This window comes from Elephas maximus, chromosome 13 (assembly GCF_024166365.1).
Source record: "Elephas maximus indicus isolate mEleMax1 chromosome 13, mEleMax1 primary haplotype, whole genome shotgun sequence".
In the NCBI taxonomy this organism is placed as follows: domain Eukaryota; kingdom Metazoa; phylum Chordata; class Mammalia; order Proboscidea; family Elephantidae; genus Elephas; species Elephas maximus.
This window is the reverse complement of record NC_064831.1, coordinates 68,527,195-68,542,069: the sequence shown is the minus strand read 5'-3', so window position 1 is coordinate 68,542,069 and position 14,875 is coordinate 68,527,195. Positions and strand designations below refer to the sequence as shown.

General features: G+C 43.5%; 1 protein-coding gene across 1 annotated transcript in view; it reads right to left on the bottom strand.

The window, feature by feature from the left end:
• Positions 1–14,875, bottom strand: part of TBC1D2B (TBC1 domain family member 2B) — a 109,359-nt gene that overhangs the window by 68,462 nt on the left and 26,022 nt on the right. Inside the window, exon 4 of the mRNA XM_049905693.1 lies at positions 4,431–4,584. Coding sequence (XP_049761650.1) covers positions 4,431–4,584 — 154 coding nt within the window. The remainder of the gene's footprint in view (positions 1–4,430; positions 4,585–14,875) is intronic.

Sequence of the window (14,875 nt, the reverse complement as noted above, 5' to 3'; positions counted from 1 at the left end):
GAAGATAACGCAGAGTGGTGTTTGAGATCACCGGCGTACTTGCAGAGCCCAGGCTGCACAATGGAAGGCAGAGAGAACAGAATAAACAGACTACAAACTCACCCCAATTTCTGATACCTGGTGCCTGATGCAAAGTGTCCCATTACACAGGTAACAGTCTCTTGCTCTCAAGACAAGAATCCTGGAAAAAAACTTTTAGTGTGGGCAATTATGTGACAGTGCCAGCTGCCTATCCAAAGCCCACTGCAGCTGCTTCCTTACTTATAGAAGCCGGTTTTGATGGTGGCCACTTGCCTAGCTGTGCTCATACCCACTTCCAGCTGGGGATGGCCATGTGACACAGTTCTAGCTACTGAGCCATAATGAGGGTTTCCGGGCGGGCGGGGAACCACCTCTAGTGGCAGCTAGCATGAGTATGAAAGCCAGTAAGTACACTAAGGATACAGAACAGAAAGTTAGAAATAGCCTGGGTTTCTCAATGGCACTGGTGAGTAACTACACCAGTCATGGACTGCCTACCATGTGAGACAAATAAATCTCTATTTGTGTAAATTACTATCACTCAGGTTTCCTGCTAATTGCAGTGGAACATAATCCTAATTCATTCAAAATGATAACATCTTCTCTATATACGGCCCTTTACACTTAACAGTACCGTTTTCCATTCAGTTTCCCATATGACTCTCATAACAAAGTTCTGAAGCAGAGTGGACAAGGTCACTGTTAGTATTTCCAATGCTATCCAGCCAACTGCTCAAACCTGGAGCTTGGGCAGCATGCTGTACCCTCCCTCTTCCTTAAATCTAATCTCATCTCTAAGTTCTTCTACTCTCCCACCTTAGGATCTCCCAACTCTGCCCATTTTCTTTCTATCCTCTTTGCCACAAGCCTCTTGGAAGTTACCATGATTTCTAGTCTGGACCACCAGGTCTCCCTGCCTCTTATCCTGCTGACTAGTCCATTCCCTATCATTCAGCCATGGTTGACTTCAAAATGCACACTGACCCTACCACTCACCATGCCATCCCTTGTCTTATGAAGCCCTAATCACCTCTGCAACTTCACCCCTTTGTCATTCCTGCCCATCCACTCCACACTGGAGCCAGGCACTTGGTCTCTAGGGCCTCTGGGCCTTTCCTTTCTTTGCTTTCACAAGGCTGGCTCCTGCTGACCTTCCAGACTCAGCTCAGCTCTCTCCAAGTGCAGAAAGCCTTCTCAGTCACCACTAACATCCTCTGCCACTCCAAGCACAGGGAAGGTGTCTGTGCTTATCTCTGGCCCTGTCTGGGTATCTCTTTTATGTATGTATCTCTTTACCTGTCTGGGTCCCTCACCAGGCCAAACAATCCTGGAGAACCTGGAATATGCCTTATTTGTCTTTATATTCCAAGTACCTGGCACAATGCCTGAAACGGAAGACTGAATGAACAGACTCCATTTTATAGACGAGAAAACTAAGGCTCAAAAAGACAGAGATGTCCCCAAGACACTAGAGCGGGGGTTAGCAAACTTTTTCTTAAAGGGCCAGATACTCTTTGAGGCTTGTGGGCCACATGGTCTCTGCCGCAACTACTCAAGTCTGCACTGTGTGAAAGCAGTTACAGATGATACGGAAATGACTGGGCAGGGCTGTGCTCCAGTAAAGCTTCATTCCCACAGGGCCATAGTCTGCCAACCCCTGAACCAGAGGACAAGTGACTTACTCAGAATCTGACAACTCATAGATGTCAGGGCCAGGACTTAATCCCAGGCCCACAGGGCTCTTCCACCAGTTAGTACTGCCTTCCAAGATACACAGCTGGCTATAAATGGAAAATGTTAATTCCTTTTCTTTCCCACATACTGACTTCAGGTGCGAGGAGGGTACTGATGGGTGATACGCATCAGACAATGAATGAAAATGGCCCAAACCACCAGCTTCCTAGGCAGGAATGGTAGGAAGTTTTACTTTTAACACCACTCAGTGTTCTAACATCCACCTTCAATTCTAACCAGAGTTAGCACGGCTAGGCTGAGCTGGGCAGATAACTGTGAGCATGGCTTCAGAAATATCACGTAGCACTGTCACACCATAACACAATTTCTGTCTAAGCAGTTTTTATCTCTAATGTGAAACAAAAAGGGCTAAAAGAAAGCCTTTTCTTCTTGATGTTCCTCTTTAGGCTTCCCAACTTCCTGAATAATTATGGTCTCACAAATTACCCAGTGGTCCAAAGTTTCATCATTGGTTCTTAGAAGCTATCTAAAAGTTGGTAGACATCTAAGGTCACATTCATTTCTACACATAAATCTTCAATGGCTCTCCGCTGCTCTTAGGACAAAGTCGAAAATCCTAAGCCCAGGTGTCAAGGCTCTCTCTACTCCAGCCCTGCAGGCTCAACTCCCCCCTCCACACTGTTTTCTACCTACAGCCATATTGGCCTCTCTGAACAGCTCCTACAGGTACCATGCTCTAGCTCTCTCACCCGAAATTTCCTTCCTCTTCTCTTTACCTGGATAAACTTCTGGTCATTCTTCAGGCCTCAGCTTAGATGTCACTTTCCCAGAAAGGAACCAACCAAAGCTATGCTCAACTCCGCATGGGCCCGTGGTACCCTGCACCTTCCCTTCCCTCACATTTATCTCCCTTTTTCTTTGCACAGCCACCCTGCCTGACTAGAAACTCCAGGAGGGGAGGCACCAAGTCCATCATGGGCACTTACTTTGCTGAATGAATTAGTAAATGTCAGATGGCACAGGCTCTACACTTCCAGACTTAGAGTCCCAAAACCAAAAAGACAGATAGATTAGATAGATGAAAGAAAAGAAAGAAAGAGAGAGAGAAAGAAAGATAAATAAATAAATAAGGGTTTCAGATACTTTCTCTGGCTCCCTAGCCACAACATTTTGGCTCAAAAGAAAGAAGACAGGTCTTACAAAGAGACAACAGGGTTAGCTGCTACCTCTTCGGCCTCCTTTGTTTAGCATCTGAGTCTTTCCTAGAGAGAAGCATTTGGTGCCCTCGTAATAAAGGAGCTGCTGGGGAGAATTCAGTATCTTCTGTGCCAAAGGCACTGGCTACCATCATGAATGCTCCCAGTTCCCCTGGAGGTTTTCCAAATGTTCCAAAAGGTTCAGACAATAAGTTATGGTGTTTCTTTTGACCAAAAGCATTGTAATAGTGGCTTTTTAAAAACTCAGCCAACAATGAGTAGAATCCTGAACCAAACAGAAAGGGGGAATAACTTTGAAAATGAAGGAATCACCTCAGCTCTTGATACAGTAAGAATGGTGACATCCATGAAAATGACTTTCAGAACCCTCAAAAGACAACATATCAATAGGCACAAAGTAAGTACAGTAACTTCTCACAGGCCAGAGAATTAACCTGCTGAAAAATACTATAATTGGTAAAACCAAGGTTGGCAGCATAAGGTGGCATAAAAAAATGAGGGATTTAAAGAAAAATAATAAAAATTCAAGAAGGCATTTGTTTCTAAGACAAGAAACACTTGTGTACCAAAGCCATGGTTGTTTTGACAGGGAACATGAACGTACCATTGTGCTCTGCCGAGCAGAGAGTCCTCACAGGTTTTACAAAGTGCAGACCACATCACTTCTTATGAGTGTTACAACTAGCCCTTGCTGGCTTAAATTTTAACGAGCACTCCTTTAAGTCCTTAAAAAAATGCTAGCATAATGGCCTGGTCTTTTCATGCCTTATTCAGTGCTCAGGAACTCGCTTTACTGTGGGCCTGCTCTTCTCCCTGTACAAAAAGAGGACCCACAAAAACAGGCCCACCTTCACAGTCTTTGGGGAGGTGATAGTCAGCAGATAATTATCGTCCTGTTTTTTTATTTAAGGGGACTGAAGACAACCAAACAGTCATGAGAAAATCATGGAGTTTTCATGTCTGACAATCAAATATAAAACCACATTACCTCTAAACTGCAATCGGCCAGGGACTATCATGAGTTATGGAAACTCTAAGAATCCAGAATAAGATGAAATCAGTATTTGAGGTTTAGAATCTTCTTCCTAAGAAACTGCACTGATTCACAAGTGGAGTGCTTTGAGAATACTTTCCCAGTGTATGCAAACATCTGTAAACTCTAGCAATTCTATCCAAGCATGAACATGTAAGTATGGAGGCTTCATTTTCAGGCGTGGTTGAAAGCAGGCTGGCCACAGAGTCAGATCTGGGGTTACAACACCACAGCTCAGTGACCTCAGCCAGTGCACTTGGCACTGGCCTTGCCTGACTCCAAGGTTGTCTTTAGGCTTGAGTATGATTCTGCACACGGAAGCACTCCCTAAGCCATGGGATGCTCCACATGCAAAAGAGATCACTGTTATTATTTTCATTCTGAATTTCACTGCCAAGTAGACTTGCCGTGACAAATGGCTATAAACAAAGACCTGACACAGATCGCGTCCCTGTCTGACCTACCTGTGTTATCTCTGGCTACGAGGCCCTTAGGAAAATCCCCGGGAGTTGGGGAGGTCCTGCTGTCCCACTTGACCATGTCGAGACTGTTGCAATATTCCCATCTCTTCTGCTGAAGCTCCTGTAACCAGTAAGTCATGAGCTGACGATTAGGAGCCTAGAAAGAGGGGACAAAAAGGATTATGGCCACCATGATGATGAGGAGCTTAGGAAAAAAATTACATTTCATGAGGACAGACTGCACACCTTGCCACATGAAAGGGGGCGTTAAGAAGAACATGTCAAGGAAATTTCAGTGGTAACACTAGTAGCTTTTGTTCACAACAAGTTGGTCCAGCAAACAGCAATTCTAGCATAAAAAATTTAACACTAATAAAACTACTTTTAATTCTAAAATTGGAGAATAATACAATGTTAACACTTCCCCCCAAAAGGTTTTAGGAAAGCCTGATACCCCTGCTGCCCTTTCACTCTGAGCACCTATAAATTCTATCTTGAGCAATCAAGGTCCACATAGTCTGGATGACATTTTTGCCAAAGCACATCTCTGTCAGCATCTGGGAGAGTATACAAAAACTTGCAGATTAAAAATTGGACGGCACACCTATCAGAATGGCTGATATTTCAAAAACTTGACACACCAGGAATGTGAAGCAAATGGAAACTCTCACACGTACTTTGGAAAACAGTCGGCAGTTCCTTCTATAAACATACACTTACCAAGTAACCCAACGACCCCTTCCTAGGTATTTGCTTGAGAGAAATAAAAACATATTCACGACACAAGAATAAAAGGCAACTAGCCTGGTGGCGTAGTGGTTAAGAGCTACAGCTGCTAAACCAAAATGGTCGGCAGTTCAAATCCAGCTGGCGCTCTTTGCAAAACCTATGGGGCAGTTCTACTCTGTCCTATAGGGTCGCTATAAGTCGAAATAGACTCGATAGCAACAGGTTTTTTTTTTTTTTAATGGTAAATGCTATAACATATACAATCCTGCGACAATAACAACAAATAATAATCTATGAGTAGATACATAGGCAAATATGTATGCTAAACAGGTGTGGGAGGTCACACGGGAGTACACCTGCGTGCATACATATATTTGTGGATATTTCTACATACATATTTCTAAATTCTGCATGTGTACTCATATATATAAAACAGCGCACTGGAGGCACAGTTACAGAAACTACTCAGACACCGGGACTGAACTACTGGACTTAAAGACTGAGGACCACAGTCTCAAGACATCTAGATCAATTGGCAAAACACAGTTCATATAGATAAATGCTCTACATCCTAGTCTGGTGAGTAACATCTGGGGTCCTAAAAACTTACAAGCACCCATCTAAGAAGCAACTATTGGTCTCCTCCCACCTGAAGCAAAGGAGAATGAAGAAAACCAAAGACTCAAGGAAGCAATTATTCCAAAGGACTAATGGCCCACTGAACCACAGCCTACTCTAACCTGAGACTGAAGAACTAGATGATGCCTGGCTACCACTACCGACCACTCTGACCGAGACCACAATAGAAGGTCGCAGTTAGAATGGGTGAAAAATGAAGAACAAAATTTAAAAAAAGGACCAGACTCACTGGTCTGGTAGAGACTGGAGGAACGCCTGAGACTACTGCCATAGACAACTTTCTAACTTGAAACTAAAGGCGCTCTCGGAGGCTACCTTTCCGCCAAACAATAGATGGGTCTATAAAATGAACAATAATACCCGGGAAGAATGTACTCCTTAGAACAATCAACTATATGAGACTAAAAGGGCAATATTTGCCCAAATCCAAAGATGAGAAGGCAAGGAGGGACAAGGAAACCAGACTAATGGAAACAGGGAGCACAGGGAAGAAATGGGGAGAGTACTGACACATTGCAGGAATTGCAACCAATGTCATGGAACAATTTGTATATGAATTAACAATTGGGAAACTAATTAGCTATGTAAACTTTCACTTAAAGCACAATAAAATGTTAAAAAAAAAAAAGACATACGCACACAAAACCCTCTATGCCAATGTTTCTAGAAGCTTTATTCATAACCACCACAAACTGAAAACAACCCAAATTTTCTACATCTGGCGAACAGGTAAATCAACTGGAATATCCATGCAATGCAAAACTATTCAACAACAAAAAGTAGTAAACTACTGATTCACACAACAATATGGATAAACATTAAATTCACTTTGCTAAATGAAAGAAGGTTGCATACTGTATGATTCCATTTATGTGATATTTTAAAAATGCAAAATTATGAGGATGAGAAACCAATCAGTGGTTGCCACGGATTGGGGGTGAGCTGACTACAAGGGGCAGCACTAGAGAATCTGTAGATGACAGAACTGTTCTGTATCATAACTGTGTGGTGGATACCCAATTCTATGCATTTGTTCAAACCCACAGAACTACACACCAGGAAAAGTGAATTTTACTATATGTAAATTAAGGAAAGAAAAAAAAAAAAAAGCAGCCAAGATTGGGAGGGGAGTCTAAAACATTAACTAGATGGCAGGTGTAGGTCACAGCTCTCCAGGCTGCCTCCCAAAGGAGTCCTAAAAAAGATGTCATGACACAACTACGGAAAACTCATCAACACTGGCATCCAGCAAGGTTGCCAGGATCAGAAGGGTCTGGCAATCTGGAAAACTGCTCCACAGGCCTGAAGCAAATAACAGGCTTGGAGACCAAGCCAATACTGTCTATAAGCAAAGGACGATCTCCTGCTGCTATGGCTAGAACCTGGGATCTTTTGAGTGACATTTACACATGGGGCCCCAAGCAAGGAAGACCATCGACTGCAGGATCTCTGGGTATTCCACTACCGAAAATTCTTCCAAGTATTAGCCAAGCCATTGTTTCATCTGTTCATTCAACCATCGCTTACTGAGCATCTATCATATACCTGGAGTTGAGGACTAGCCTTGAATATAATCTGGTGAGAAAGATAAGAAAGCCAAACCAGTAGTTTTAATAGTGTGTTAGCAGTTATGGATACTTCCTAGACCTAACCAAACACCTCACAGGGTTGGTTTACTGGGTTTGAGGGCTTAGGACCATAGTCTCGTGGAATGACTTGGTCAATTGGCACAATATAGTCCATAAAGACGATGTTCTACAACCTAGTTCGGTGAGTAGCATCTGGGGTTTAAAAGGTTATGAGTAGCCATCTAAGATACAATTATTGGTCTCTACTCATCCAGAACAAAAGAGAAAGAAGAAAACTAAAGACTCAAAGAAGAGAATAATCTACAGAACTAACAGTCTACACAAACAACTAAGAGTTTACACAAACACCTACATTAAGACCAGATGAACTAGATGGTGCCCAGCTACCACTACCAACCATTCAGACCAGGGACTCAATAGATGGTCCTGGATAGAATGAGAGAAAAATGTAGAAGAAAACTCAAATTCCTTTAAAAAAAAAAAAAAAAACAGGCTTACTAGACTAGTAGAGGCCAGATGAACCCCCAAGATTATCACTCTGGGAAAACCTTTAAATTTGGAACTCAAACCACTTTTTTTTTTTAGAGGTAACCTTCAGCCAAATGAAAAACTGGCCCATAAAATAAACAGTATCACCTGTGAGTACAGTATGTCCCTAAATAATCATCTAAATGAAACCAAATGGTAAACATTTACCCTAGACCAGCAATGAGAAGGTAAGGGGATACGGGGAAACTAGATTAATGGAAACAGAACACCCAGAATGGAAATAACGAGAATGCTGATGTATTATGGAAACTGTAACCAGTGTCACTGAACAATATGTATAAAAGCCAAACTTAACCCACTGTGTAAACTTTCACCAAAAACACAATATTTAAAAAATAGTGTGTTAAGTGCTATGACAGAGGTCAAAGTGGGTGAGGTGGGGCTGACTGGAGACCACTGGGGAAAGACATATAACCAAGAAGGGAGGTGGGGTGAGCTGCAAGGTACTCGGAGCTTAGGAAGCCTGTCATCTGTAGGTTCAAATTACTGGCTGAATGATTAGACATTGTCACTGTTGTTGAAAATGGATTGGGGGAGGGTGAGCTACAGGGTTTGGGTAAGGGGAAGAGGGTAAACGTGTGAGCCCACTTGAGACCCATGAAGCACAGCCCGGAGTTTGAGCAGCATGTTGGCTGGAGGATGGATGACAGAGGGGCTCGCCTGGCCCTGGGGCAAGGTCAAAAGAACACAAGTCTTCCCGTGGGAAGGGAGAGGAGAGCCACCTGGGAAAGTAAGGGACTGGGAGACAGAACTGTAGCCAAAATCAGAGCCCGATGACCACTTAGTCCATCTGCCCTCTTTCATAGAGGGGGAGACAGAGGCCCGGGAAGGGAAGCGACTTGTCCAGGTCACACAGAGATGGAGACTCCGTCTTCTGACCCCCTGCTCAGAGTGTTTGGGGGCAGTGGGATGTGCCTGGGCTCTCAGTCCAGGTCCTGGGAGAAAAGACCAGAACAGGGGAGGGGAGGGCAGAGCCCTGCAGGTGCCTCTCAGCCCTGGAGACATCCCCTGGAGCCCTCTGATCAAACCAGGGCACTGGCTCTGGCGTCCAGACACGTTCCACCTCCTCTCCTCAGCGTGGACCAGTTACTCTGTTCTTGTTTATGGTCAGCTTCAACAGGCTACTGAGAAAACATGGCACACACTCTTGCAGACCCATCACTAACCTAACCTCTCTAGCTGTTTCCTGCAGTACAGGTACCATGAAAAATCTGCTTTTACACCAGAAAGCCTTTCCCTTTAAAGTCCCAAGTATTAAATCTGGGGAACAATTACCAGCCTCTTAACCATCTCTCATTAGCTTCCTGGACAAAAAAAAAAAAATTTCATTTTTTGGATGATTATGCTTTCAACACCTGATCCATCGTTCATGCTATAGAAACCTGATTAATAACAAGGCAGTCAAAATCACCTCAAGACACTGATAACTGAGATTCGTTACCTTATTACAAATCTAAAATCACTAAAAGAATCTCAGCTTCCATCCCAAGCCGCTAGGGACAGGCTGCTGGGAGCCATCAGTATGAGACTACCAGGGAGGTGGAAGAGCATGGGAGGAAGGCTCTGTTCTCAGGGAGCTGAGACCAGAGACAAACACACAGACACTGCATGACACTGTGAGATAAACCAAAAACCAAAACCTAACCTATTGCCGTCGAGTCGATAGGGCCCCACTAAAAGTAAGGCACAAGCATAAGCAGAAATCTGAAAAGCCTCTGCGTTTTCCGTATGGTATCTTTTTAACAGAGATCTGGCCTTGCTCAGTCCTCATTAAATGTGTAATCACAAACAAGCCTCTTCAAAACTCCAGTAAAATTATGCTAGATCTGTCCCGTCCAACACAGTAACCATTAACTCCATGTACCTATTGAGCACTTGAAATGTGACTAGTGCCACAAGTTGAAATAACAGTACTTTGGATATATTAGGTTAAAAGGGATATGTTGTTAATATTAATCTCACCTGTTTATGTGCTATTTGAAAATTTTAGCTTATATACGTGGCTCACATTATTTCTGTATTTGTACTGACATGCTAGTCTAGATCGTGATGGAAAACAGATTCCACTTTGACAGCCAAGGCTGGTGGGAGGTCTGGCCTGGTGGCAAACTCAGGAGGGAAACAGTGCCTTGGAGACCATAATGTTGACTAGGGGCATGGGAATATGGGGAAGGTGGGCAGCCAACACCTCCTTCCACAGAACTTTATGACTCAAGATAACTTCTCCCTTCTTTAAATAGACACCTCCATGTCACCGACCACCCCACGCTCTGTTAATGTCTATGGAGATGCCAATATTCTTTAGGGACGCGAACGTACGCTGGTTCTGGCTGACGGCACATTTCAGTACCTTACTGCCTCCTCTCAAAGTGGGAGAAGCAGGTCCCTCAAATGATCTGGTTTCCAGATGGAGTCTTAATGAGTCTATCACCAGGAGTTCCCTCTACTAGCTCCAGCCCGGCTGGTGACAAATGAGCCAGTCAGTGCTGAAGTTTACCACCACCACACAGTATCCACCACGTACCCACTGGCCTGGAAGATAAGAGCATGACTAGGACAGGATCAGTTTCTGTAACCCCCCCTCCCCCCACCCCAGACTGACCATTTAAAACGCTTTATTTAGTCCCAAGTTCTGAAGAGCCAGGCAGACATTCCAATCATGCCGGAAGAAGCAGAAACAAGGCAAAGCCCCTCAGCTCAGTAGAGAATCGAGGGCCAGTGCCAGGCAAGCATCCTGCAGGATGCCAGGAGTCAGCATCTGCTGCCTGACGGCCCACCAGGCCATCCCCTGAGCCAGAGTTCCACCCACGAGTCTCCCCTAACACCCATCTCTGACTCCTACTCATCCTTCAAGGCCCAACACAAATGCCACTTCTTCAAAGTGACCTACGTCTGCATATTCTTTCCTGACCTACGTCTGCATATTCTTTCCACCCTCTGAATGAGGAGCTCACAGCATCATGCACCAGGATACCTTTCTATGGGGTAGGGGTACTCCCTTGTGTGTTCCCCAGAGTTTAAGTTCTGTGATGGTTAAGGCTGTGTGTAAACTTGGCTGGGCCATGATTCTCAGTGGTTGGGCAGTTGTATGATGTGATCACTTTCAAAATGAGATTTGATATAATGTGATCACCTCCATGATAGAATCTACTGTAAGTAGCCAATCAGTTGAAAGGGAGTTTCCTTGGGCATGTGGCCTGCAACGAATGTTAAGTGGACATTTTGGCAAAGCTCGTGGGTTTTTTCTCACTCTGGATCCTGCAGCTGGCTCCTGTTCATATGACCTCCGGTTCTTGGGACCTGAGCGGGCAGCTTACCCGTGGTCTTGCCTACCGATCTTGGGATTTGTCAATCTTCACCGCCTGTGAGCAAGAGCCCTGCTCACTGGCCTGCCAATCTTGGGTTTCCCAGCCCCTGTGGCTACACGAATCAGGAGAAGCCTCCATCCTGACCCACAGATTTGGGACAGTCCACCTCTACAACCGTGCAAGCCATTTCCTTAAGTCTCTCTCTATATATACGTTTTACTGGTTTTGCTTCTCTAGAGAACCCAGCCTAAGACAAGTTCCTTGAAGGCAGAGGCTAGACCTGCTGGTTTCAATATGGTCCAAGATGTCTAAAGCACGCAAATATTTGACTCACTCTCTCCTTAGGTTAAGCTGTTGCTACTGCCTTAAGACTGCTAAAATCCCAATTCAGATATGGTACCAGCCCCAAAATAAGAAACCAAGTCCAACATTTTGGGAAGCAACCTGGCTGTCCCCAACACAGCTGAATCAATGTTTGGGGCAGGGATCACAGACAAGGACAAGGCAGAAAAGGTGGGCAAGGTCTTGATATGACAGCCATCTGCTGTATTTTGGTGCCATGACATGAAGTACCAGTCCAAAGTATAAAAACCAGGCCATCCTTCATCCTTGACAGCTGGCTCTGTGATGTCCCAGCTGCTCCCACAAGCATTTGTCTGCAGGCCTCCTATAATCCTGACCCAGATGCCACTCTTGGGGGAGAAAAGGCCCAACCACCTGTTCCTTTTATTGAGCCCCAGGAAACCCTCCCCACTTAACACACACACGAGCTCTCTCCTTGGTGTTCAGGAAAGTCCCACAATAAAGCCATTTGATCACAATCACAAGTTAACCCATTTCAGTGCCCATTTATGAAGGGCCCACTCTCAGCAGGCAAGTTCATTATTAGGGTGAAGGTAGGGGCTGGAGCAGCAATCCTGCAGCATATTCAGAGTCAGGCCTCTCTCTCACTATGTTCTCCACTACGCAACCAATTTATTTTAGCTTTGTATTCCCTGGGTTTCTCTGTCTTTGGTAAAGAATCTCTACCTACCAAAATTAAGCACATTTTAGAGGCTGCAATAATGCTCACCTCCTCTGACTCACAGTTCCATTCCTGGGAATCTATCTAAAGTAATCCAAAAGAAGGAAAAGGGAAAACACTGTGTATATAAAGAAGTTTGTTCATTTACTTGACAAATAGTTATTAAGAGCCTAATTTGGGTCTAGTGCACTGGTTAACACTAAAAATACAGACCTGGATGAAAAAAAAAATGGATGAGACCTGGTTAATTCCTGCCTCTGAGACACTCCCAGTGAGCAAATGTTCACCTTTACACCAACAATAAAGTTAGAAAACATGTTCACAATTATAATCAAAACATAAAATCCCTAAATATACACTTAAGAAATCCTTACGTGTTGTATAAACTTTTTAAAAGTCTAGTCAAAATTCCAAAAGAATTTCTTCAAAAGATGGCAAAAATATTATGTAATTCATCTAAAGTTTAAGCTCTGAATATTTTGAAAAAATAAATAAGGGGTGAGGGCTTTGCCCTACCACACAGTTATGCATATTATAAAACCACAACAATTAAGCCAGCATTCTATTGCCAGATAATCAAAATACAGAGCTAGGTCTATACATAAAAACATTTTCGTAGAATTTCAAATCAAAGTATTATTAGAACAGTTGCCTAAACATCTAAAATAAAAATTATTATTAATTATTATCTTGGTGATGAACCTAAGTCATAATATAAAAGAAAATAAGCTCAAATTTGATTAAAGATTTATATATAAAATAAAAACTGTTAAACTACTAGAAGAAAATGCCTATATAATTAAGTTTCTGTTTCTGCATCTTGTTAAAAACAGCTGCTTAGATTTCCACTAAATTTTAAAGGTATATAAGGGATGGTCCAGCTTGAAGTCAAGCAATATGGCGTAGCAGAAATTCACTTTAGAAGGTTTTAGCAAGGACCTCTGGAACAGCTAAAAGTGAAGTATAATCAGTGGCCACGAGACTCCTACTCAGATGAATGCCACGTGCACTATGATGCTGCAGACAAGGAAAACAAATCACTGTTTCAAAACTGAGCCAGAATTTAAAGGTAGTAGATACTTCAAACTGTAAGCCATGGAGCTGCTTTTCACAGGTGTAACTCTAGGCCCCAGGGTCCTTGATCAAAGTAAAGAGGACCTGAAGTACTTACTGATGAAGATCAAAGACTACAGCCTTCAGTATGGATTACACCTCAACATAAAGAAAACAAAAACCCTCACAACTAGACCAATAAGCAATATCATGATAAATGGAGAAAATACTTAAGTACTCAAGGATTTCGTTTTACTTGGATCCACAATCAATGTTCAAGGAAGCAGCAGTCAAGAAATCAAACAACATATTGCACTGGGCAAATCCACCGCAAAAGACCTCTTTTAAGTGTTAAAAAAGCAAAGATTTCACTTTGAGAACTAAGGTGCGCCTGACCCAAGCCATGGTATTTTCAATCGCCTCATATGCATGCTAAAGCTGGACAACAGATAAGGAAGACCTAAGAAGAAGTGATGCCTTCGAATTATGGTGTTGGCGAAGAAGACCGACTATATCATGGACTAACAAAAGAACGAACAAATCTGTCTTAGAAGTACAGCCAGAATGCTCCGCAGAAGCAAGGACACCAAGACCTCACCTCACGTACTTTGGACATGTTATCTGGAGGGACCAGTCCCTGGAGAAGGACATCAGGCTTAGTAAAGTAGAGGGTCAGCGAAAAAGAGGAAGACCCTCAGCAAGATGGACTGACACAGTGGCTGCAACAATGGGCTCAAATATAGCAACGGTTGTGAGGATGGTGCAGGACTGGGTGGTGTTTGTTTCTGTCGTACGCAGGGTGGCTATGAGTCGGAACTGACTTGACTGGCACCAGACAACAGGCTCCAGGCTGAGTAGCAGGAAGGAGCCTTGGATTCCTCATTAGTAAAATGAGTATAACAGGAACCTACTTCATGGTGTTATGAGGATTAAATGAGTTGACTGGTTTTAGGCTCAGAACAGGGCTTAGCACATAGGAACTACTTATCAGGTATCAACTATCCATAGTATCATGATAATCAAGATCTCACAGCTAGTTGGCACAGTCAAAATTCAAACTGGGTCTGTCTTACTTGCTATCAAGGGGAAGAATGGGAGTGTATCTCTCAGGCAAAATCCATCCTCTCAGCATTTCAACAGGAATCAGAAGCTCCTCTATGGTTTTTCTCAAATACTGAAATGCTGATGACCTCAACCAACAGCAAATTTCAATTAAAAGCCAATGTTGGCTTCAGGCTCAAGGGCAACTCCCACGTCAGAGCCTGTCCCCACCCCCCCCATCAGTGAGGAAGGCCGTCTAGACGTCAAAACTACAGGGGTCGGACACAGCATCACTGTACGCTCTTAACCAGGATTCTGCTCTAACGACATTTCTGAAAAACAGATGGCAGTGAGAGATAATGAGAGTGTATGTAAACAAATATGAAGGACAGAGAAACTATTCTACAGCATAAAAGAATTGTCAGGTCTCCAAGTTCTACGAGCCCCCTGGTCATTCAGATTCCTGCTTCCTGACATTCTCCTTATTCATCCACCCCTGGGCCTCTGCAATAGCCT